Genomic DNA, 27,214 nt, shown 5'->3' with positions numbered 1-27,214 from the left:
AAAGCTTTTTAAACTGCGGAAGCAGCTATGTTATATATCTTCTCCAATGTCCATGTAACCGACAATATGTGGGCCGTACTACCCAAACCCTCAGAGACAGGATCAACAAACACAGGTTCAATGTTAAAAGTGGATACACCAAACATAGTGTATCACGTCATTTTGCTTTAAAGCACAAATGTAACTTTGATCTCATAACTGTCACCCCTATTGAGTATATTCCTGTAGATATATCCAATAGGTTCATTAGGTTAAAACAAAGGGAAAACTTTTGGATCTACAAACTGGGGACCTTGTATCCAAATGGCCTCAATGACATCGCAGAATCTACATTGGACTGATACCCTTTACTAATTTTAAAAAATGCACCTTTTAAAGCATTTTTACATATGAGCTTCTTCTTATGAATATTAATATTGCTTAATTATTTTTCATTTTAATATTTTATTCTTTTATTATAGAGGAGGTGTCCAGTTTTTTCTTTTATTTTCTTATTTCATCAGCACTCCAGACAATACCTGTATTTTTTCCTACCAAAATGACCATTATTTCAATAGTCTGCACATTATTGACAGAATAACATCTAAATATAATCTGTCTACTTACATTTTCGTGATGCTCCAGACCTCGTTTCGTTGCAACCCTTAGGTTCTCTGTATGCGCGACCCTGCGTGTCACTGTGCGTTCCATGGGTTCGATTGGACTCTCCCGGCCACCTTATCTCTTTTGATAGCGGTCGTCATGACAACGGTCTATGCGTCTCACCTTGCGTTCCATTGGCGTTCTGATTTTCCTTCCCTGCTGTGTCATAAACAAACACTTGTCCTGCCTGCGCCCTATGAGATGCTTGCTGTACGTCTCACCTTGCGTTCCACTGGCGTTTTGACTTCCTTCCCGGCTGTGTCGCTTCTGGTCTCCATGACAACGCGTTGCTATTGTTGGTACAATTATTTCTATATGTATCCAGCAGTTGCAAATGCATTTTTATTTATCTTACTTCAATTCTTGTGTTATTTTAAGTTTATGTTCAATGTGCAATTTCATAATCCATTGCCTTTTTGCGCAAATATTTTATGCCATTTCGTTTAAATGATTTAATTACTATATAATTATGCAATTATGCGGTTATGTACTGTCTGATCATTTTAATTCCATTAATGTTGTTAACATATGACAACAATGAATTGTTTTAACACTTTACGTTTGGATTGAACTCTGACCCGCTGGTTTTGGCGGTTTTTTCAGGACTCTGGTCTGAATTAGGCTTAATTAGCCCTGCATTCCGTATGTGTATAAATATGTGCCTCCTTGCTGTCATCTTAACTTGCCTGAGGAAGACGCCAGTCCGGCGTTGAAACGCGTAGATATTGTCTATTTATACTACCTCAATTAAATGTATTAACTCTTTATCAAGCAGCGCCTCAGTATCCCGTTTTTTATTCTTTATCAATCAATTTTGGCATCTCTTTGGAGTTTTGCGTTGGGATCGGCAGCAGCTTTGTACTCGCGGATTACTTTCAACTTTACAGGTGAGCAGTTACAATCTTTTGCCTATCAAATTCATAATTGATACACACATGTGGCGCCGTGTTTTTTCACTCTACTTTTAGTATATGTATTTGAATGGGAGCCCTAGCTCTTCTCCATACAAAATGGAGCTGTAATAGGGCAGTGCGCAAAAGGACTTATGGCTCAGGTTGGCAGGGAACACATGATCTTTGTGTTTCCTGCTGTTCCCATATACAGCTCTCATTACATCACTGTTAACCGTTATCTGGGTGCAGGTCATACCTTTTCAGCATAATCTCCAGCCCCCCATGCCACAAGGGAATCCCTGAGGTGTCATCAATGATGTCACAAGGGTTCCCCTAACAACTGCACCAATGCAAAAGAAATGGCATTTACATTCAGGGGACACAGCTCAGTTTAAGTGCCTGCATACAGAATTATGTGAGTAACATTTTTTTCACAGTACAGGCTTGTGCTCTGTATGATCCTGTCGATCAGAGAGCATGTGAATTTACAGGCAATCAATGTTATTTGGGTAGTGGTAAGGGGTTAATGTATATGACGATCATTATAGTTCTTCTTTTTTATTAGTGGTTTTTATCGTGAGTTGTATCCAGTCCAGATAGTTGCTTACTTTAGTATATACACCATTAAGTTCTTTATCACCACACTTTTCTCCTCCCCAGGATACTATTCCCCCAATAAACCATTTATTGGTGTCGGCATCATTAAATACCAGTGCTCCACCGCTGTCACCTTGACAAGAATCTTTCGCCCCTCCCTCATATTTACCAGCGCAGAACATATTGTCAGTGACTACATCCCTACTGCCAACATTTAACTTCTTCTGGTAGGCAGCATTACATACGGCTGGATCAATGACGTTCACCTGGACATAACGCAGCTTCTTTGACTCCTGAGATTTTTCAGTTTTACCCCAACCGGACACTTCACCAGTGTTGGGACCATTCTCGGTGTGACTGATCTGAAATCGTTCGTCCTTGGTAGGAAGACAGATTCCCAGGATGTGTTCACTCATTGGGACTTTGTCTTGCATTCTAATCAGCGCGATATCGTTTTTGAAGGTATCATCGTCCTTGTAGTCTGGATGAACAAAAACGGACTTCGGAACCGCTTGATAAAAACTGATGTCGTTTTGGCTGATAAATCCCATTTTTAGGCTCATTTGCGGCAAGGCTTTATCATGGACGACATGGGCGGCGGTTATAATCCATTTGTCATTAAGAAGCGCCCCACCTCCTTGAGTGGAGTCGGTCTGTATAAAAACTTGCCATGGAAAATCTCCCAGCTTGGCTATTTGACCACCGATTATTCTTTTAAAGGGCCGTGGTTTTTTCTTACCGCAATCTGAGATGGGAAAGAGATGTAGAATGAATGCACAAGATATAGAATTGAATATTATCACTTCAGATCTGTGATTTATTAACAAAACAATGAGGTTTGTTAATACCGTCGATGGGAAAAATTGCGCCAAATCGATCAAAATAGAGCATGTGGCAGGATAGACTTGGAGCAACTTCATCGGCATGTCAGACACATTTCTCTTTACGATTCCGCTTTGCTGCTATACATTTATGCTACTATTTTCAAGCAAAAGATGTCATTGGGCATTAATTTGGCTCACTTTGTGACTTTCCTTAGCCAGGTAGGTGTAAAAATAAATAAATTGGTGCTTGCCATGTACTACGTGGGACTTTTTGTTTACAATTTCCTAAATTTTTAGATTTTACTTCGTAGGTCTCCCAGATTGTGTTGCTATGGCTCACCTTTGTAAATTAAAGTGACGTTTTACTTTCAACCTCCTGTCTGATCTTACATCAGGCATGGGAAGAAACCGTTTGCATCTGGGTGGTACCGCTCAGCATGCTACCTGTATCTCGTCACGCACGATTAACGATCAGATGGGCTTTCAGCAATAAAGTGATACTTTACGGTATCGATATGATGCCCTATTAGTGATTTATACGTGGGTGCTATAACACACACCAAACAGCACCCTAAAGTGCCACATTGGAGGATCGAAAAATAAATAGGCCACATATGTATGGGTTTCCCCCTCGTAGTAATAACAGCACCACGAGAGATGGTCGGGGGGGGGGGGGGGGATGCTGACATTTGCACTTTGAGAGACCTTTTTAGTGGCCTCTGATCGAGGTGGTATAGAGAAGTGTCTAGTCGGGTATTGTAAACCTAAGGCTCTGTTTACACTGGTAACATGGGTTACATTTTTGACTTGCAATGCGACCATGGTTTTGTGTGAATGTCATCTAATCTAAAACCGACCATAGACATGAGCGCTTTGTCAAAAGGTCCTGCTAATAATCTCATGTCTGTGATGACAACCCGACTGCCGATCGATGTCTACTGAGACAGATTGGATTTGAACTTGTCTAGACCTATTGTATTCCCTGAGATAAGCAGGTTGCCTGGGACCTCCAGTGTCTCTTATTCACCTCAATCCATAGGAATAACATTTATGGGGGGAATGGGAAAGAAATCTTTCTTTATTGAGACGACTACAGGAGACATACCAGAATATTGGACAGTAGACTGTAGCGTTTGGCTGGAAGATACATTATAGATCATACTCATACCTATCAGATATTTTAAAAAAAAGTTACACTGCAGAACGTCAGTAGGATAATTATAGATTTGGGACCCATGTTTTTTGGTTGCTTCTACATACCTGGTATGCAGGTTGGGAGTGTTGTATTTCCAGTAAAGATGTCTTCCCAGTGTTGTCTTTCTCCACACCGGTATCGCGCTGTGAAATAATTATATAAAACATTTTGGTTTGCTTCTTCTTTGCCTAGCAACCCTTTCAGTTACAGTCTTGATGACTACCAATTGAGCACAAGTGGTTACAGGAAATGCTGTATTACAGACTGCCTCTCCTCTGCACAGACTTGTTTTAGGTCCCTCCCACTCAGGCAATAAAATACAGGAGGGGATACAATCAAGAAGCTGTGTAATTTTGTGTAGTAAGAAGAAAAAAATAATGACGATCTGTGTACTAGGGCGAAAGCTTATGGGAGATGGGCTGGAAAGAAGGAGAAGGTCTTAAAGTTAAAGTGTATATTTTTCTGGTCCGGGTAGGGAATTTCTATATAATCTTTCTTTTTACTCATACTAAGGCTACAGGATAAATTTCATAGTACAGTATTGGTGTAAAGTTTACTGAGGATCCCTCATCAACCCCTTTTTCGTGACCAGACTGAGGCAACCCCCACCCCATAGCAATAAATGGCATCTGTTTTTGTGATATTAATTCTGATGTTTTTTCAGATGGGTGGCCTAATACACTTGTTATATATAACATGTGCCATATTGTCAGGATTTCTGAATTAGCAGATGCCAGATTAATAAAATATTTCTGTGCTTACATTTTAGAATCTTTAGATCATTTTGTATACAGTACATTTGCATATAGTTTTGTTTTGTTTGTCTTACCTTGACCATTATTCATTTTGTAAAAAGGTTCGGCACATTTGTACAGGATAAGTGCGTTGTACGTAGTGTCTTCGTTCTCGGTTTCAAATGTAACATTTCCATATTCGAGGTTGTCCGGTATGCCACAGTCTATAACTGGACGTAGAATAACTCGTTAACATAATAAATTAACCCCTTAAAGACTCTGTCACCAGATTTTGCAACCCCTATCTGCTATTGCAGCAGATCGGCGCTGCAATGTAGATTACAGTAACGTTTTTATTTTTAAAAAACGAGCATTTTTGGCCAAGTTATGACCATTTTTGTAGTTATGCAAATGAGGCTTGCAAAAGTCCAAGTGGGCGTGTTTAAAAGTAAAAGTCCAAGTGGGCGTGTATTATGTGCGTACATCGGGGCGTTTTTAATACTTTTACTAGCTGGGCGCTCTGACGAGAAGTATCATCCACTTCTTTGCCGACGTATTGTGCAGACGACCTGTAATTTACGCGTCGTCGTTTGACAGCTGTCAAACGACGACGCGTAAATTGACTGCCTCGGCAAAGAAGTGCAGGGCACTTCTTTGCAACATAATTTGAGCTGTTCTTCATTGAACTCAATGAAGAGTAGCTCAAGATATACGAGCGTCACAGACGCCTCGTATATTATGAGGAGGAGCATTTACGGCTGAAACGACGCAGCTGTTTTCTTCTGAAAACAGGCTGTCATTTCAGCCGTAAATGACAGCTAGCGTGTGAACATACCCTTACACAGCACATATTTGAATTGGGCTGTGAAATTTAAAAAATGACATTTTTTTCCAATAAGTTGTCATTTTTCATCAAAATTTCTTATTTTCACAGGGAACAAAATACCCCATTTTGTTGCCCAATTTCTCCTGAGTGCAGCAATACCCCATTTGTGGCGATAAACTGCTGTTTGGGCCCATGGCAGGTCTCAGAAGGGAAGGAGCGCTGTGTGTTCTTTGGAGTGCAGATTTTGCTGGATTGGTTTTCGGGTGCCATGTCGCATTTGCAGAGCCCCAGAAGTATCAAAGCAAAGGAAACCCACCAGAAGTGACCCCATTTTGGAAACTACACCCCTCAAGGAATTCATTTATGGGTGTTGTGACCTTTTAGACCCCATAGTTTTTTCACAGAACTTATTTGAATTGGTCTGTGAATTTAAAAAAAAAAAAATTTTTTCCAATAATATGTAGTTTTGGCTCAAAATTTCTTATTTTCACAAGAAATAAAATACCCCATTTTGTTGCCCAATTTGTCCTGAGTGCGGCAATACCCCATTTGTGGTGGTAAACTGCCATTTGGTCCTATGGGTGGGCTCAGAAGGAAAGGACCACCATTTGGCCTACTGGGGATTTTCTGGTGCGAAGTCACGTATGCAGAAGCCCCTGAGGTACCAGTACAGTTGAAACCAGTGGCGTAACTACCGCTGTAGCGACTGTTACGGGGCCCGCGGCATGAGGGGGCCCAAGCGGCTCGCCGGCACGGGCCCCCACCATGGCCGAAGGCTCCGCTAGCAGCCGCTATGGCTGCTACAGCGCGATGCCACTGAACCCTACGGCAGAGCAGGAAGGTATCTCCCCGCTCTGCCATTAAAGGGGTTGTTCCTACAAAATACATGGGTTACATGTGTGATCACTGGCAGCGATAAGGAGAACGAGGGACCTAAAGTCCCCCGAAATTCTCAATGAGAAACCTCGGACTTCCGGAATCTGTGTCGGCAGCTCTGTAGAAATGAATGAGCTGCGCAGACCCCAGAAGTCCGAGGTTTGTCATGGAGAACTTCGGGGGACTTTCGGTCCCTCGTTCTCCTTATCGCTGCCAGCGATCACACATGTAACTCCCTATTCTGTGGATAGGGGATACATGTATTTTGTAGGACATTCTATAGGTCGGATTTTTTTTGGGGGGGGGGTGGGCTATATGGCATTATCTAGTGGGGGGCTGTATGATGTTATTTACAGGGGGGCTGTATGGCGTTATCTACAGGGGGCTGTATGGCGTTATCTACAGGGGGGCTGTATGGCGTTATCTACGGGGGGGCTGTAAAAAAATGGCACTATCTACAAGCGGGGTTGTGTGACACCAAGGGGAGGGGGGGCCCCAGTCAAAAGTTTGCTATGGGGCCCAGTCTTTCCTAGTTACGACCCTGGTTGAAACCCCCGAGAAGTGACCCCGTTTTAAAAACGACACCCCTTAAGGCATTCATCTAGAGGTGTAGTGAGCATTTTGACCGGAGACATACACCAGATAAACTGTAATGTGGGTTCTCCCGGGTATGGCAATACCCTCAATGTGGCTGTTAACAACTGCCTGGACACACAGCAGGGCTCAGAAGGGAAAGATGAGGTGGGATAAGCTGTGCGGAGTGCGTCAGGGTAAGTAAAACTGGGGTAGATTAAAAATCAAGAGATGTATGATACATTTTAAAACACTCTTTCATACAGAGCCCTAGTTTTTCGGGACACGTGTCACATTGGTATATTGTGTCCTCCCTTATCCCCCTCTTATGGCAGACTTTTCACCTCTTTTGACTTTTTGCCTTCTTGCCAGTTTGGGGAACTTCTCCTGGAAAGTGTTGCCCTGGTACGATGCGTGTGGCCTCGCTTCCAGAAGTACTGTGTGCCCCCACTTCCTGGTCCCTAAAAATTAGTTTCGTGATAACCACCTCTTGAAATTCTAGGAAAGTTCCCCTCTGGCATGTACATCGACGTAGCACGTACACATTGTACAATGCCACCTGTATGATGTGCACGGCCAGCTTCTTATATCACACCCTTGATTTCCGCATGGCGCTGTAGGGCTTCAGGACTTGATCTGACAAGTCCACCCCTCCCATGTACCTATTGTTGTCCAGGATGCAGTCTGGTTTGGGGGTCTCTGTACTGGTACCTCGTACAGGTACATGGGTACTGGTGTGACATCTCTCTTGTCTTGTACGTGACACACAATATGTTGCTGCTGGATTGTGCCCTGCTCTCACCCCTTCTGAGTGTTTGCCCAAGCACAGTCTTAGGGAGGCCTCTCAGATTTCTTCTAGCAGTGCCGCATGCCGCAGGACTTCTGGAAGCAAAGCAGTTGAAGAGTGGGACGCTGGTATAAAAATTATCCAGGTAGAGGTGGTAACCCTGGTCCAGCAGTGGGTGCACCAAATCCCACATAATTTTTGCATTAACTCCCAATAAGGGGGGGGGGGGCATTCTGGGGGCTGAATACTGGTGTCCTTCCCTTCATATATCCTAAATTTGTAGGTATACCCTGATGCACTCTCGCACAGCTCATACATCTTCACGCCATACCTTGCCCTCTTACCCGGCAGGTACTGGCGAAATTGAAGCCCCCCTTTAAAATGTACCAAGGACACATCAATAGAAATACACCTCTCGAGGGGGGGGGGGGGGGTGTATGCTTGGGAAAACCAGGCACTGAAACTGTCTAATAGGGGTCTCCGTTTATACAAACTGTCAAAACTGGGGTCATCTCGGGGTGGGCACTGCTCATTAGGGAATTTAGAGCAAAGTACAGGGGAAATTTACATTTTTTTTGTCAGAAAATCTTGAAGACTCTGGTCATATTTTCAATATCACTTTATAGGCATCTTGTAGATGAACCTCTTTAAAGACTTGACCCAGTTGGCCCAATCTATAACCCTTCGGGTTGTACTGGTCAGTCACTCTTGGAGATGTCGACCGGCTACACCTCTGCCCCTCACTGATGTATTGGTTCTATGGGCTTATACACATCCTAGTGTTGCATTGAGGACTGTGACTTGATTTGGGCAAAATGTATATACATCAGGGTATGTCATCAGAGTATGGGTCCTACTAGTGTAAGTAAGTAAGCAGAACTTACTGATGCATTTCGGCAGAGGTTTATCCCAAGTCCCATCACTCCGGCATACTGCAGTGAACGAGGATAATGTTCCTTCATTCTGTAAGGGAAAGAAAAATCATTTTGATTAACAATTTTCCACCATTGTGTTTATAAAAGTCAAGTGATAGAGATCAGAAGCTGTGAGAAATGTCCCTTCAGCCCCAATGGGCAATTATTCTTGTACCTTTACCGGTCTTCTTTGGTGTCATAGACTTGAGTGAATGTTCGACTTGGAATACCATTTTCTTTCTTCGCAAAACTCGATATAAGTCGATATAAAAATCAGCCACAAAACACCAGAGTAACTGTTCCAACTATGTAACTTCTGGTCACTGTGGTAAAATGCTGCAGCAGCAAATATATTACTTGTGAACTTCCCTCCGTAATAAGAACGCCTGGGATATTCTGCCTGTCAGCGTGAGACCGGAGTTTCTTTGCACTTGCTTAGTTAGTACAGCGTATAACTCCTGACCCTGATCTCTGCGGAGATATTACCAACTCTCACCTGCCCTGTAACACTGACATCCCTCTGATGTGACTTTAACCGCCCGTGACTTCATCAAAATTTATTAATGCAATATACAATGTCATACAATCTACCAATGTAGCACACACGGGACGCTGTGGAGTGTTTAACCGTGATTGCAGTAAATAAATTTAGTAAGGCCGTATTATAATAGTTATATTCTTGTATATAGGAGCAGTATTATAGTAGTTATATTCTTGTACATAGCGGCAGTATTATAGTAGTTATATTCCTGTATATAGGGTCAGTATTATAGTAGTTATATTCTTGTATATAGGAGCAGTATTATAGTAGTTATATTCTTGTATATAGGAGCAGTATTATAGTAGTTATATTCTTGTATATAGGGGCAGTATTATAGTAGTTATATTCTTGTACATAGCGGCAGTATTATAGTAGTTATATTCTTGTATATAGGGGCAGTATTATAGTAGTTATATTCTTGTATATAGGGAGCAGTATTATAGTAGTTATATTCTTGTATATAGGGGGCAGTATTATAGTAGTTATATTCTTGTATATAGGAGCAGTATTATAATAGATATATTCTTGTATATAGGAGCAGTATTATAGTAGTTATATTCTTGTATATAGGGGGTAGTATTATAGTAGTTATATTCTTGTATATAGGGGCAGTATTATAGTAGTTATATTCTTGTACATAGCGGCAGTATTATAGTAGTTATATTCTTGTATATAGGGGCAGTATTATAGTAGTTATATTCTTGTATATAGGGAGCAGTATTATAGTAGTTATATTCTTGTATATAGGGGGCAGTATTATAGTAGTTATATTCTTGTATATAGGGGGCAGTGTTATAGTAGTTATATTCTTGTATATAGGAGCAGTATTATAATAGTTATATTCTTGTATATAGGAGCAGTATTATAGTAGTTATATTCTTGTATATAGGGGCAGTATTATAGTAGTTATATTCTTGTATATAGGAGGCAGTATTATAGTAGTTATATTCTTGTGTATAGGAGGCAGTATTATAGTAGTTATATTCTTGTATATAGGGGCAGTATTATAGTAGTTATATTCTTGTATATAGGAGCAGTATTATAGTAGTTATATTCTTGTATATAGGGGGCAGTATTATAGTAGTTATATTCTTGTATATAGGGGGCAGTATTAGAGTAGGTATATTCTTGTATATAGGGGGCAGTATTATAGTAGTTATATTCTTGTATATAGGGGCAGTATTATAGTAGTTATATTCTTGTATATAGGAGCAGTATTATAGTAGTTATATTCTTGTATATAGGGGGCAGTATTATAGTAGTTATATTCTTGTATATAGGAGCAGTATTATAGTAGTTATATTCGTGTATATAGGAGGCAGTATTATAGTAGTTTTTTTTTTTTACAGCAATGCTGGTGAAGACGTGAATAGCTAGGTCAAAGTGTAAATGTGTTCAGAGAATAACAACCACAGCCTGTGTAAAATCTGTACTTCACCCTGACATAATGACGGGAGCAAATTTCCTAAATCATGGAAAGTATTTAAAGGAAATCTCCTTTAGGAAATAGTTCTAAATGTTCATTGTGTCTGAACCCAGTAAGTTTCTCAGCCTAGGGCCCCATGCATACGGCCGTGCCTGTAATCATGGGCTGTGATTGTGGGCAGCCGCCATACGTGTCCTATCTTTTGTGGTACACTTCTAAGGCCCGGACACCGTCCCGTGAACGATAGAAGTGAATGCCTCCGTAATTACAGATGATTTTTACTGTCGTGTGCATGGGGCCTTAGTTACAAGTATTGAAAAAAGACACGTATCTAACAAGTTCCACATCTCTCAGAGACTTGGATCAATTATACATCCTTGCTAAATTATTTATAACCCTCAAAGCCATTTATCATTAGATAATTATCTAGCCCTTTTTTTTTTTTTTTTTTTTTTTTAAATCCAGTTTGAATGTCTGCTATTACTTTCTCTTGGGGTAGCGCATTCTATAGATTAACTACTCCAACTGTAAAGAACCATCTCCTGTATTTGTCTGAATTGCCTTTCTTCTACACGCAATTAATTTCCCCATGTCCTTTGTACAGTTTTTGGAATAAAAAAATTAAGCGCCAGTTTTATGTATTGATCTCACACATTTATACACATAAATGAGATCACCACCTCTAAAGATGTCTTTGTTCCAAGCTGAACTAGCCCAACTTTTCTAGCTCTTCTATACAACGTGGAGGCCAAAACTGAATCCCATATTCAAGATGTGGCCTTACAAGGGCTTTATAGAGGGGTAATATTACATAGAGATCACAGGTTTTTATCTCTCTTTTTATACATCCTGAAATCTTATTTGCTTTTGCAGCTGCTGCCTGACATTGAGTACTCTTATCTTACTTATAACCAGAATACCTGAATCCTTCTCTTGTTCTGTTCTCTCCAGTTTTATTCTATTTCATGTGTATGCATTAATACTATTACTGCGGCCTAGGTGCATTACTACATTTATCAACATTAAATTTTACCATGTTTTTACCCAGAATGCCAGCTTATCTAGGTCTTCCTTTAATATTTAACAATAAGTATTACGTATCCAACAAAGTTTTTATATCATAAGCAAAAACTCACACTTTACTATCAAACCCATCCGCAACGTCATTAATAAAGAGAATAAAAAGCATTGGGCCTAACGAGGATTTTTGTGGTACCATCGCTGCTGACTTTAGTTCATTTTATATGTGTACGATTTATAATGATTATTTGTTTTCTGTCGCTTAACCAGTTCTTTACCCATCTACATACATGTCCCTGCAGCTGTAGCTCCAGTACAAAGCTGCTGTGAGGTACAGTCATGTGCTTTTGCGAAATCCAGATGAAGAAAAATATAAATTTTCTTCATGAATTATTTCGACTGAACGCTCGTTGAGACTATGGCCGCTGCTGCCAACTAGAGCCTTGCCTTACCTGTTCCAATACATATCCTTTCTCACAGGAAAGTGAAAGGCTATCCTTCACCACGTAGGTCTTCTTTTCAGGTGTGAAATGACCTCTAGGTGGCAGCAAAGGATCAGGACATGGAAGAGCTATGGATTGAGAAGAAAAAAAAAGTAAAAACTTTGACTTTTTTTGCAGTTAGCATTGAATCTTTCCAGCTACAGTGTGACAAGCACATCCGCACAGGGCCCAACAGTTTGGTGGTGAGGAGATGCCTGATAACAGCATGGCTTGTGGTTTTTATCACTTACAAATCTCTTAGGCTGGAGTTGTAATCTGAATATCTTAATGCAAATGTAATTACTGGCTTAGAATAAACCTTCCTCTTTGTATTTTATTCCTGACCTTGGATTAGAACAAGCAGGGAACTGAGCCAGATACTTATCATCAATCGCTGCAATCACAACAGTAATAGTGGAGAGCCGCCAGGAGAGTGCGGCTTGTAAGTTAAATTAATTACACACAGGGGCTGTGAAAACTCAGTCAATGGACATGTTATATAGCAAAACGTATAAAAAATACTGTAGAGCCATTGTGTTATAGAAGTAACCTTCAGAGATCAATGATAAAGTGTTCTAATCTATATGAAAGCCCCCCTTTTCCGAGAAAGGAAGTTTTGTGGCTGACCAGAGGAAAGACTAGAAATGGGGGCACGTATAGCAGAATTTAAAATAGGCTTTGGCTCTTTTAGAGCCAGGAATGTAGGAGAGACCAAGAACTGAATTCCAAGAGGCCCTATAGAATAGGTTCTCAACCTGCTGTACATGAACCTCAGGGGGTACACGCCTTGGCTCGTTATACCCACTCGCAGTGACCTCATGATTGGGCAGCATAGTGTGTGATCACAGCGTACTTTTAATGTCAGCTGCTTGGCTTAGAAGCGTTGATAAACACTGCCCCATAATCATGTTGGTAGCTGGGTGAAATGTTTAATGGCTAATAAAGTGCTGAAGTTTGTCCGCTTAAAGAGGCTCAGTCAACAGATTATAAGCGCCCTGTCTCCTACATGATCTGATTGGCGCTGTAATGTAGAGAACAACAGTGGTTTTTATTTTGAAAAACGATCATTTTTGAGCAAGTTATGAGCTAGTTTAGATTTATGCTAATGAGTTTCTCAATGGACAACTGGGCGTGTTTTTACTTTTTACCAACTGGGTGTTGTACAGAGGAGTGTATGACGCTGACCAATCAGTGACCAATCAGCGTCATACACTTCTCATTGTTCCAGCCCAGCATGATCCACAGCACAGTGTGATTGTGCAGTGAAAGAAGCTCGGCTGGAACAATGAGAAGTGTAGGTCACTGATTGGTCACTGATTGGTCAGCGTCATACACTCCTCTGTGCAACACCCAGTTGGTAAAAAGTAAAAACACGCCCAGTTGTCCACTGAGAAACTCATTAGCATAAATCTAAACTAGCTCATAAATTGCTCAAAATTGATTCCTTTATCAAAATAAAAACCACTGTTGTTCTCTACATTACAGCGCTGATCAGATTATGTAGGAGTTAGGGCATTTATAATCTGGCGACAGAGCCTCTTTAAATCCGTACAGAAGGAAAGATCTAGCAATTAGAGAAATTCGAGACAATGTGAGTGTTCTATCTGTAGAGTACAGACTGAAGATGGTGCCAGTCATGAAGGATTTCATTTCTCTATGGAGGAGGAACAAATGGCTCTATGCATAATAGTCGTAAAGAATGATTTTACATTTTGTTCTGACCTTTGGTTGTGTATTGTATTTTCCATCCTGTGTGACGTCCTGATCCATCCGTCGTAAATACCATGTCCACCTTGTTGCTCCTCGTCTCAATTTCTTTAGGCAAAGTCTCACCACAGAGAGGAGGGAGGTCTTTCCCACCAACTGTGATCTGAAATAGAGATTCCAACTTCTAGATCAACTTAACATTGGTCTGTTAACGCTGACCAAACTCTAAGATAGGACTAATATTACAAAAGGTTTCCCCTTTTTATATTTTCTAGTTCTTTGTCTAAAGCTGGCCATATGAACTTTATACTTACCGGAAACAGGTGTCAGACCCCTTATATACAGGTGTCCCGTAGAGGACTGTGCCTGGGGACATACTTGGGCTCAATGACCATCGGACAACTAACCCAAGCTTGCGTCAGAATGGTCTGTCAGTCAGCGATTAATAAATAAAAATTGTCTTGGCGCTCCTCAAAACAGATTGATAATATTCAGTCTCGCTAGATCATAAGTCCCACAACGTACCTCATAGCGGAGTTTACCAATTGGCAGCGGGGTGCAGGTCTAACCTTGGCGTCCTGCCATATCGCTTCTTCACATTACAGGTTCCTTGTAGGTGACAATTCCTCCAAAAAGCGTTGTATAGCGCTCACCTTCAGTACTTCCCTGGGTCCAACAAGCAGTCTGGTGCGAATTTGTCAAAACCTTTGTTAAAGAAGAAGCCAGAAACTGCAAAGTACTTTATTGGTAGAACTTTACCCACGCTTTCTCAAAGCCAGATGGTCAAAACCGGTAGAGAAAATTTTTTTTTTTTCTGCAGTCTGTTAGACTATTTTCCGATTTTTTTTTTTGCTTGAGATTTTTATCCTGTCAGCATTAACTATAAAGCGTGAGGAAAGACCTACCAAAATGGTTATGAGGAGTCCCCAGCTTCTTTTCTAACCCTGATGTGGACTAATTCACACTAGACTGTTCGTTGGTCCCAGGAAAGTACAGGAGGTCAGCTCTAGACAGCGCATTCTAGAGGAATTGACACCTACAGGCACCAGTAGTGTCAGTTTGAAGGATCGCTATTGAAAGGATACAGCAGGACGGTTTGAACTGCATCCTGCTGCCGCTGGTAAACTCGGCCGCGAAGGTTGTTGTGAAACGTTTAATCTGGGAGACTGAATGTTCTTAATCTGTTTTGAAGAGCTCCGGCACAATTTTTATTTATTACTTTTGATTCTACTATCTAGCAGGGGACCAGGTATGTTTTTGTGACTGTTTTTAGACCATAGTAGGTCTGGTTTCCTGTATATTAAATATCTAGCAGTTAAGGGATTCTTAAAGAAGATTATAAAAGTTTGGCTCACTGGAAATAGAAATTAGATGTCTATGGTGCCAGGCAGAATCTCAGCCGAGAGCTGCCACCAGGAGATACAAGGATCCAACATATTTTTCTGCTTTTTTGGATTCAACCCAAGAATGAGCAGTGCCAGTAGCGTCTTTCAGCCGCATATGCCCCTGTTCTTTTATCCCCGGTATCTGGATTCTAGACTGAAGAATTTAAAATCCCATAAACATAGTTTGTTGAGTGCCCCAGAGCATTAAAGGGTCTACGCAGACATTTCTTAATTATATCTCACGCTATGACAACCAATATGGCCTCAGTTACAGCTCCTTAAGGGATGACCGCCATCACTTTGTTATATTTGTCCATGGGAAATTTGGGTGACGGCCAATATGGTTGATGTGAGAGATTTGCGAATGGGGGAATTCGACAAGTTATGTGGTGCTATTGTACGGTCTTCATATCATTGTATAACCCTTGCCTAGTCTTCCTACAGGAGCAGTAATGGCTATCACTCCGCTTTCTCCAAAAATTGTAAAATAAATCATTTAGACAAAAAAGGACAACTCAATGACTTGTATTTAGTGAGGATTTTGTATTTTATTTTATTGGGATAATGGTCTTTAGAGGTGATAAGATGGCTTTACAGGAGACGCTGATCACAACAATGTAGCATGCGTTCTGCTTGTGTTTGTGAAGGGGTTACAGGTCATATTGTGCCTTCTAAGTAGCTGAAGGAGGAACAGGGAATTCTGGCAGCTTCTGGACAGCTTCTGTCAGGTCTAAAATGAAGATTAAACAGAGCGCAATACTGTAAAATTACAAGAGTCCCCGGAGGCGCCGTATCAAATAGCAAAAGTGTCGTATTTATCGAACAGATTTTTGTGCTCTTATAAAGCTAAGGCCATTTCATCTTCGTTCATAGATCACGTTTCAAGCATTTAAAGACACGCGGCCAAGATAAGTCTTCGACTTCACTGGCTTTCTCATTTTAGTTGAAGATCAACAGAAATAGAAGCTAAGAAAACATATTTGTGCTGTATGCTGGACCGAGCAGCTCCTGCCCAGATAACATCGCAGGAAACCCAATGCACATTCCTATTGTAGTTCCCGGTAAACTAAGCACTGAAACTATATACAGCTGCGGACCAAGCAAGGGCCAAGCACTAACACATCGTACAATTCAGTCTGAGGTTATGGCATTGGATTCATAGAAGGGTATGTGACCTATCATGACCTAGTCTAGCCACTTCTATTTTTTTTAATCTAGTAAAGGATAAATTGTACAAAAATAGTGACTTTGTTTGTCAAAGTATTAGTTATTTTGATTAGACCAGGGCTGAAATATTGCAGCTGGAGACCCTGCTCCTTCCACTTTTGGTCTGCTACCTCCCAGTTGCAATCATTCTTCTCCTCATATCGTGATATTGCCACTGTCACTTTCTCCCACAAGATTAATGCAGTGTTTTCCTGCTCACATTACCTCTTAAAAGGGGTTTTCTCATGAAGACTTTTCTGGTAGGAGCTGATCGACTCATTTCCGGTTTCTCACACTCCTGGGAAATAGCTGATTTGCTACGGGATGTTGCTGTCGGCTATACAGTTCATTCTAGTGATTGACCGACCATGTAATTCATGGGTAACTTGAGTCCATCAGAGCGAGAGTCATTGTTCAAAGGCTCTCCACTGTGGCTCATAGAGAGGGGTCCGGAGCAGGGGACCCCTGTTGATGATGTCCATATGCCCTATGTGGGTCAAGTCCTTCAAACATACAGCCAGGTTTCCAGTGACAAATTGACAATGATGTGAGTGGACAGGTCACTGTGCTACCACAAGATCAACACACTCCTCCTCTGCTGCTATTATCTCTGATTGGCTAAACCACTTCAAAATAATGTAAAGACAAAAAGGACATAACGAAAACTAAAAAGTTCATAGATTTTAGTCAAAGGCAAATTCTAAGACCTGAATGGTCAAAACAAAAAGGAATTCAACTGCCACATTCACAAAAATACAAATATCATTTTCAGTCTATCCAAGAGCCGGAGTGGCAGCCAGCGGGCCTTATTATTAGACTATTTATTCAGGATCAGTGTCATTGATGGACCTGTTTAAGCTTCTTCAGTTTCAAGCCCATTGTGGCATTCATACAGACTAAATGTGAGACAGACGAATGCTGTGCAAAAAGCTGGAAGGTTCGCTGACTGGAGGACTTAAGGAGACCTGTTCCTGTTTAATAATTATCTTTTTCAAATGAAGAATAAATATATGTGGATTTCTTTGTACATTGGATCCTTCCATTTATTTTCTACCCAGTGGAATTTTTGGACAGGGCTCCCGTTTAAAAAACAATGCCTTAACTGCAAGGATGAGAAGAACAATGGCAGTCTGTCTATACATGTGGTCGTTCGTTAAAAGTTGCATCTGTAGTACTGAACGGTAAATTTGCAATACACGTCAGACGACAGTGGACCGAATCTGCTGATGTGTATGTGGGTGTCCTGACTAAGGATTAAGCATGTTGAATTTCAACATCCCCGATACTTCGTTTCCATAGGAGGAGAGCCCGCTGCCAGAGGAGTCTGGGAGCGGCCTATTCCACTCTCCCCTTTGAATACAAAATTCACAGTCGGACAAGCGGAAGTCAGGAGGAAGTGCTGTCAACTGAACGCTATTTTAAGTGTCATGGGCAGCTTAGCAATTATCACTGACATACAGGTCAGACTGATGATCCCCACCTGCCATTACTCCCCAAAAAAGGAATAGATCCCAGAACAGGGGAGAAAGGAATCATCAGTCCTAAAATCTTGTTCAGGGGTGAGTTGGAATCCATCCGGTTTTTCAGAGAAAAATATCCAATTGGGGAAGAAATGTCTCGAATGTGAATGCAGCCTAAGTCCATTACATGTTTAAGGGACTCATTTTACAGTTTGTAATTGATTGTTAAACATCATGTTTTAATGGTGACATGTACTTAGACATCATTAACGAGAGTTCACTAAGACACATTGCAATACAGATATAGCAGAGCCAAGTTGGTAATTTAACGCAATGGTTTCCCAGAAACTGCCCATGGACATAAAATATCACTCAGCCGCTATCACATCTAACTATACACATGGGGCTTAGATAGAGGTAGAGAGAAGCAGTTGCCACACACCCCTGGCATCATTTATACCTGGGGTGAACCTACAATCTGAATCGTAAAAATCCAAAAATGATGGATCCATGTCTTCCCGGACATTTACCCGACTGGCACATTCCATAGACCTGATATGCCAATGGCAGATTGCATTAATTTCAACAGAAATCTAATGTCTGTCGCTACCTGTATGTAAGCTATAGGAATGTAGGTAAACGGACTGAGGTCTCCGAACTCATTGGGTTTGACGGATTGAAATCTGCTACTTCTACGATGTTCACGATCACATAAACAATGTCTTAACTGCTATGTCTGTGCAGCGGTTTTTTTCCATAATTTATTTCTTTAACCCTCCATTTTATAATCCTGCATTTTGGAAAAAAAACCAAAAAACTTTGGAACGCTGGAATAATTGGGATAAAACACCTTTAGAAAAATCTACTCAAAAACATTTTATTGGCACAAGGATTTTGTTCCCTCCATATTTTAGTAGATACACTTTCCCTTACCTGTAGACGGTCATAAGGGCACGCAACATCTGGATGCCACTCTACATCAAAGTGCAGAAACGTCAGGAGGATAGAGAATCCCTCTTCAACCTGAATCCGATATCTGCAGTTGGTCAGCTTAGGGTAGATCTTGGGAAAGTCTGGGCTTACAATCTCACCTGAACGTGTGGTGTAGGTCACATCGTTGCACTTAACTGAGAAAAAAACACCCCTTTTAATGCTGAGATGATCAGGTTTTATGTCAACAGGCAAGTTTTACTGTGAAATATAAGTTAACCATGGACATTAGAGCATCCCCCTCTCCCTGACATGTTTTTACTCGAAAGGTTTTTCCATAAAGATGCTCAATCAGTTCACTCATTTTTTACATGGTTATTTCTTAGCAAATGGAAGGCACAAGCTTAGCCAGCTGTGCTGGTGCCATCTTTTCTTGAGCAAAACCTTAACGATTTGCCAAATTAAATATGGTTTTAAGATCTTGGGTCTCATACAGAACGAGGATAACAGAACGAGGAATGTCCAACTGATTTGGCCAACCTTGTCTAATGTGACGTCCTCATTTCAACCATGGCTTGCTTGACTTTATCAAAGTTAAAACGGAGTTGTCTTGGTTTAATATTTGGCTTTTTGTAATAGACTAATGTATACAGTGTATATGTACAGACTTAGATTGATCCAAAAATATAATACCCTCTTTCATGTAAAAATATATACAGTATAAATATATGTGATGGCATACTGCTAGCATATGCCTTTACTTATTGATCATGGGAGTTCCAATTACTGGTACGCTTACCAATATTCACTAGTTAAGGCCTGTGGCTCCTTCACTGTCATTCCCTGCAAAACGATGTTCCCGGGCATTAACTGTACAGGGAAGTCCCTGCAGAACGGGTGGCTATGAGCGCTACTGTGCTGAACTGCCAAATGCACCTCCGTCTCTTCATTTTTGGAATTGGTGGAGGTCCCAGAGATCGAAACCCACTGATAATAATGTCTTAGCCTTATGCCATAACATTTCAAGATAAGAATACTAAGACAATGGCGACAGATGCCCAATTACGAGGACCTCCTGGTATAACCAACCAGATGTTGAACCAGTTTGTATCCCTGCCCCAGGCTTTATCAGATGTTATCAATGGTTTGATGATTCTGAAGGAAAGGTTTATTTATTCGGCCAATTAAACACACAAGCTATAATCAGATGTTTTAATACATAGTTATATATTAGCAAATATTAAATTGTCATCCCGTGATTGTGAGGCATGCTTTTCAGATTGGGATGGTTGTCTATTGAAGGTTTGGAAATTTCTGAGTGAGTTTTGACACTTTCTTCCTTGTTCAAAAGGGATTTTACTGCTCTATAAGACATAAAAACGACAATGTTCAGGGGTGTGATCCGTACCCCCAACTGTCCCACTTTATGGATACCCTATTTATGCCCCAATTGCCATATGTTGACTCATATTATTTATATATATAAAATGTGTGTATGTAGTGTGTGTATAAATTAATAATTGACTGTCCCATGTAAATATTGTTCAGAAAGTCGGCCCTTACATCTAACCCATGAAAGTGTCTTAGGGGTACTCTATTACGAAGGCAAGCCCAGTAAACTCTGTAATACCATAATGAAGGCCCTAATTAAGCTCTCTCTGCTTCACCATCTTATCTTCTTTGATACCTTTAGACCTTTTTGGAATCTTTACCACCTCCTGATTCAAGTCTAAAGGCAGTCAGAGCAACGGTCAGCCGATGAATTAGCAAACGCTCATTCATCGATGTGCTGCCGACAACTATGACTTTTTCAGCATTACAAGTCATCGTTGTCGGCAGCACATCTTCCAGTGTAAATAGATGTCCCATTGATCGGCGCTCGTTTACACGGCCCACGTCCGGCGATGTAATAGGGCTCTAAGGATGCAGACAAATAGTTGCCCTGTTCTGATGGGAGTTGATGAGGAATAAAGGCCACATTGACATATTAAGCACACCCTGTATATTAATTTACCTGCTTTTTCCATAAAACTTCATTTTGAAGGTTTAGGGTGTGTTTCTCCCATAATAAGATTCAACCCTACACATTCTGGATTCTATGATGATTCTCCACTGATGTCTAAAGACCTTTCTCCACACACTTACCAAGGCAGGTTTTCTTGTCTGTGTGCAGCTTGAAGTCAGCACGGCAACTACAATAATGTCCTCCAATGTGATTGTGGCAGAAGTGATCACATATCTCTGTGTCTTCATCTTGTTTTTCACACTCATCGATATCTATAGAAAATCATCTACATGTTCATTTATTTTTCCAATTATTCATTCAAGACCAATCATTACTTTGGACATTTCTCCAACCCTGAGTTGCCTCTTCTTGTATAGTATCTGATTGTCATAATTATCTCCACCTACACGGCCCAATTTATAGCTGTTCTAAAATAAGCTGCAGACAGCAGAAATGGCACCAGAATCGGCACTTTGTCTGCATGGCGCCCAGAAGTAAAGAGGACTGCAAGAACAAGGAGAGGTGAGTATTTTGTCAGGGGATGTGGGGCCTCTGAGAGACTTGGCGGTCTCCCCTCTTTCGGGAAAGTAGTCAAGTATGACTTATATTGAGCTGGTCTTGAGTCGTTTTTTTTACTCTATTCAAACCTACATTTACTGATTCTTGAGCTCACCTCTCTTTTCATCTCCTGCTGGTTCGGTGTGTATGTGTGTCTGTACAGGCCATGATTTGATTATTTGCATTCTGAAAGGTGAAATCTTAACATTGAACTGATGTAAAAACACTCTGCCTCTGAGAATATATCACAGCAGGCTGCTTTATAGAATCTCCGACAAGCTGCTCGAGGAAAGTCAACATTTTATGCACTAGGTGTAAAATGTTAAGAGGTTAATTTCAGCGCTCCACCATATGGAAGCCATAGCACTGTTGATCCTGATGTTTCCCATTTGTGAATGGGGTTTCTGGTCTTGGTGTTATTGCCCTATAAATGTCATTATCTATGACACAGATTTAGGTTTTTGCTCATTACCTTCAGCTGCGTAGAAAGCCTCAAAACCACTAAACTTTTTTTCATTGGAGTAGTCACTTCGGAAAGTCACAGTCATCTTGTTATCCAGGGAGTAGAAGGGAGAATTTCCTGGGACCTTCTCAGTATCTGTAGACTCCCTGCCACAAAAATGAGCCACCACCGACCCCTGAGATGTGAGCTGAGGATTCAAGACAGTGTCTGTTAGTAATTTACAAGCAGTTCAGCATTAGAGGAGTAATTTACTCTTTAAGAACATTAAGTGCAATGTAAATGCACTAAATTGATGTTCATGGATGGAGATGGACGACCTGGGAGACAATAGAACTGGGCACGGTCATTTTCCAGTTTAAAATGGAACCCTTCGGGCAAACCTGTGCAGAGGTCTGTTGTTGTTTTTTAAATCCTTGCGTCAGACCCTGCACAGGTCTACTACTACTATCTTGTTTTATTAAAGGGGTGTATAGGATTATAAAAACAGTGCCCCCACCTGTCCACAGGTTGTGTGTAGTATTGCAACTCCGTAGCATTCACTTCAATTTAGCTGAGCTGCAATACCAGACCTAGTCCATAAACCAGTGTGGAGCTGTTCCTGGTAGAAAGCAGCTATTCTTTTTTTTTTATCCTGTACAACCCCTTTTATAGAACATATATTGATACCTACCTGCCCTTAAAGAGAACCTGTCACCAAGTAGGTGCCTAGGTAGGCAGGGGTGGGGCTTACTTCCTCTGCACCCCTTATTGGCATTTTAGAGGGCATTAAGTAGATAAAATTGTACCTGCTATTCAAGCTTAAAAGGGCTTCATAGAGGCGTCCTAATCTAGACATTTTCTTGGTGTTGTATTCCCTATAAGTAATATTACGAGATGTAGACCCCAGTATAGAGTAAAATGGTTGCACGCAGATAGGAATGGAAGCTTTGTGGAATATAATTCATACTGAAGGTTTGGCTGGCGTGAAAATTAGATATATTCATTAGTGTACAGTAGATTTTGCGCCCAGTCAGTTTTCCTAATGTTAGATCTATTGGTCTCTGAGTTAATGATTAGCTGATTATAATCAATCAGTCGCACTGCGTTTGTCACGGTAATGGTAATGTCTACAGTTCAATTTTATCAGGAAGCCTAATTAGGTTTTCATTGTCCTATTTAAAGGGGTTTTCCGAGACTGTAATATTGATGACCTATCCTTTTGGATAGGCCATCAATATATCATTGGGGAGAGTCATCAATATTACAGTCCGGGAAAAAACCTTTAAAACCTAATTCACATATTAAATGTTGGGTACGTTTTCAAATACTTTGTTTTAATGTGTTCATAATTCTACTGGTTGCCCTTGGATACAGACTGCAGTTTAGCCTCACCCACTGTCAGTCATGTGACTTAGCACCTTAGCTCTAAAGGCCCATTTACACATAACCACAATCATTAAGACTCAAATGATTAGAAGTTCTTGTAACAATTGGACCCGATTTATCAAAACTGTAAAATTCACATTGTTGCTCCTAGCATCCAATCACAGTGCAGCTTTCATTTTCCAAAGCTTTGTAAGGGAAATGAAAGCTGAGCTCTGATTGGTTGCTATGAACTATAAGGTCAGCCTTTTCTGTTAGGCCGGCTTGACATAAGCATAATGCGGGTGTATTTTTTTTGGCGTATTATGGGCACAAATCCTGACCCGACCCCCAGATTGGATCTATAATACTGTTCGTTCGGGTCGTCAGACATATGGTCAGCCCACATTATGCTTGTATGAAACCATTCTTAGTTTTGATAAATAATGCCCAATGCTTATTGCTGGTAAATATTGATTGTTCATACATAACTGGACTCTAAAGTCCCACAATGCACTCTCCTGAAGCGAGTGCTGCTCTTTTGATAGTGGCTCTATAAAAAATAAAAATAAAGTGTCCTACGTTTGGGAACACCCTCCATGACTTCCATATAACTTAATAGGGCTTGCGGCAAGGATTGTCTTTGTGAGAGCTGAAAAATAGAATGGAAGTGAAGACTTAAATTGTTTTACCTCCTTCTCCATACACATATCTCTTGGACCCAATAGTAGAGGTAACAAATCCTGCCAATTTAGGGAGTAATTCCGCCGAAAAAGACACGATTCATGTGTAGAAGGCCATAAATGCTTTAGAACATAAAAACACTGTTGTGGCGCAATTTTTGCATATTCGCTGCAAAAAGACGCAATTTTACCACAACGTGTGAACATCCATACATGTAAGCCTCTTTTGCTATGATCAGAACATTTGTCCAATGCTCCGATTATGATTTATTTGCGTTAGTTTCCCATTGGCCGGGACTAGGGTTCTCTTTACTCTAGGAGTCCATGGCCACCTTAAGTATGTGATCCGTGCTTTTGAGATCAAGACTCATGGCCAAAACAAGTCTTGGCCAATCAGAAGTGATCGATATCAAATAAAGAGATTGTCTAACGTGTTGGAAAATCTCTTTGCCATTCTGTGATCATTCCCTTTGCCTCTATCGAGAGATGTCCGTGCTACAATTCTTCTTTATCTCCTTTCCCAAGCTTCGTACCTTAACGTAATCATATTCACATAAATATGACAATTCCAGGTTGAAGTGGGTGAAATAAATCTTGACGCGATGTCCTTCAGGAACTCTTATGTCCCACGTCATAGTCTGGTCATTCGTGTAAGGCTGAGGGAATCCAGGAGAGGTGATCCTCCCAAACAGGCCGGTTAACTCAATGCAGTGTCCATGTGAATAGAGTATGGTGGAGATTACTAGAAGATGCAAGAGTCTGGAGACATCGATACAGCAAATATAAGTGCGTGTTAAATATAAACAAAGACCCATCAAGATTAATCACTGAACGACGGCCCATGGTATGTGTTTGCAAACGTATAAATAGATATGAGATTAATATAAGATATAGGTAGATATCTATCTTTCTTATATCTATTTATATTGCTATGAGATAGATATCCCATTGAGCGGGCCTAAAACATTACACAGTATGGGTGAACTTTACCTTACTTTGGAGTGCTGCCTCAAACTTGATTTTGTATAAGATGGGTAGATAGATGGATGGATGGATCGATGGATGGATGGATGGATGGATGGATAGATAGATAGATACATAGATAGGGAAATAGAAAGATCAGATAGATATGATGGATGGATAGATAGATAGATAGATAGATAGATAGATGGATGGATGGATGGATGGATGGATGGATGGATGGATGGATGGATGGATGGATGGATGGATGGATGGATGGATGGATGGATGGATAGATAGATAGGGAAATAGAAAGATCAGATAGATATGATGGATGGATAGATAGATATCGATTGTATTTAGAATGTTCACACCCAAACAAAAACAATGCCTTCTTATAATACATTAGGATATTGAGGACAGATAGGGAGATTTTTTTTAATGTAAATATATGCAAATAAGGTTTTCCTCTGAGTAAACCATCTCAAGTGCCTTTTACTTGTGACTCGGGATAAGACGCGTGCTCCAGTATGCATTACCGTATCAAAATTATGGTAACAATTTTTACAGCCTACTCTGCAATCACCATTTACATCCTTCCTACCGGTCAGTATTCGAGATAGAAAATGGAACCACACAATTAGGCTGATCTGGCAGTGATTCCTGTGAAACTTTTTTGAGACGACCACCCAAAATTGCTATAAAAAATAGTCATCTAGAGGGGTGGTCTTCTCAAAGAGGTGGTCTTCTGAGAGGTTTCAATGAAAGCAAACCACAAACACCAATTCACCTAACGTATCACTTGTACACTTGAATTGGTGAATATATTGTCTAATCTCTACTAAGCACCCTGTCCGCTGGACTTCAGGTCTACATTTACTTGTTGACAGTTCTGTTCCAGCCTAATTCAGACTCATCAGCACGGTGCGGAACACTAGTCACCAATATAAGGGCCGTACAGAGGAGAAACTTGAAGCTTCAGTGTTCCAAAATCTGTAACAGCCCCCACTCCGCTTACCATGTGTTATTTATAATGGTGGCAGAGGGGTCCTGAGCCCCTTTAGACAGCAGGGTCCTCGGTGTAATTACTAATTCTGCTCGGCCTTTAGCTGCACCCCTGGGGCTGTATCTGAAGTCTTGCTAGATATTTAACTAAATACAAGGAGCATCTTCTGAAAAGTCCTTACTATAACCATTCAAACCAATATCATGCTATATTTGGAAAATATACCTGCCTTAAATACAGAACTACACGCAGCCCTATGATTGTGTGTGATTAACTTGCCTCATGTCGACTGTTTTCCGTTCTTCTTCTTTCTGTTACTGGTCTTGTTTGTTCCCGTTATACCTTTGCTCAGTGACACAGTCCCGAGAGGCTAGTGACCTCCTCGATTTTGTTTTGTTTAGTATGAGTCCTTCCAAAGTTTACATCCAGCTTTGTGATCTAAAATCCGAGAAGTGTATGCAATAGTCAAGTAGAAAAAATAAGCTAGTAAATCTTTAGCCATATTTGCACGAAATGGCAGCAAATTTGGAAAAAGTAGAAATTTGACCAATAAGAGCCCCAAATTTCCATTAGAACTATTTTAGAATGGAAAGCTTTCATGAAATGTAATTTTCCATTGTCATCTAAGTTTCTGAGAGGTATAAGTGACCTATATTCTAATCACATTGGATTTTACAGGATATACCATAAATGTCCTACCTTTTGTCCCGCAGCGATGTCAAGAGTCCATGTCCATCCAACCACCATCTCGAATTGTCCACCATGACTATAATACTGCCCCCTATGTACAAGAATATAACTACTATAATACTGCCCCCTATGTACAAGAATATAACTACTATAATACTGCCCCTATATACAAGAATATAACTACTATAATACTGACCCCTATATACAAGAATATAACTACTATAATACTGCCCCCTATGTACAAGAATATAACTACTATAATACTGCTCCTATATACAAGAATATAACTACTATAATACTGCCCCTATATACAAGAATATAACTACTATAATACTGACCCCTATATACAAGAATATAACTACTATAATACTGCCCCTATATACAAGCATATAACTACTATAATACTGCTCCTATATACAAGAATATAACTACTATAATACTGCCCCCTATATACAAGAATATAACTACTATAATACTGCCCCCTATGTAC

The 27,214-nt window shown here is 40.5% G+C and overlaps 1 protein-coding gene across 2 annotated transcripts; it reads right to left on the bottom strand.

Moving 5' to 3' along the window:
* Positions 1–1,906: 1,906 nt before the first annotated feature.
* Positions 1,907–26,440, bottom strand: MASP2 (MBL associated serine protease 2). 2 transcript variants are annotated; one of them, XM_075839370.1, is made up of 12 exons: positions 26,314–26,440; positions 25,059–25,082; positions 24,602–24,827; positions 22,054–22,231; positions 21,164–21,295; positions 19,022–19,215; positions 14,053–14,200; positions 12,301–12,419; positions 8,832–8,910; positions 4,981–5,115; positions 4,217–4,294; positions 1,907–2,877 (listed from the first exon to the last, which is right to left on the bottom strand). In XM_075839370.1, the coding sequence occupies exons 1-12, from the start codon at positions 26,316–26,318 to the stop codon at positions 2,078–2,080; spliced, it is 2,118 nt and encodes a 705-aa protein (XP_075695485.1). In that variant the 5' UTR covers positions 26,319–26,440; the 3' UTR covers positions 1,907–2,077. The 2 variants fall into 2 exon arrangements, with proteins under 2 accessions (XP_075695485.1, XP_075695486.1); XM_075839371.1 differs by lacking the exon at positions 25,059–25,082 and having other exon boundaries at positions 26,314–26,439.
* Positions 26,441–27,214: the final 774 nt, after the last annotated feature.

Source organism: Rhinoderma darwinii, chromosome 10 (genome assembly GCF_050947455.1).
Source record: "Rhinoderma darwinii isolate aRhiDar2 chromosome 10, aRhiDar2.hap1, whole genome shotgun sequence".
In the NCBI taxonomy this organism is placed as follows: domain Eukaryota; kingdom Metazoa; phylum Chordata; class Amphibia; order Anura; family Rhinodermatidae; genus Rhinoderma; species Rhinoderma darwinii.
Note: the sequence above shows the minus strand (reverse complement) of the source record. Positions and strands in the feature narration are given on the sequence as shown.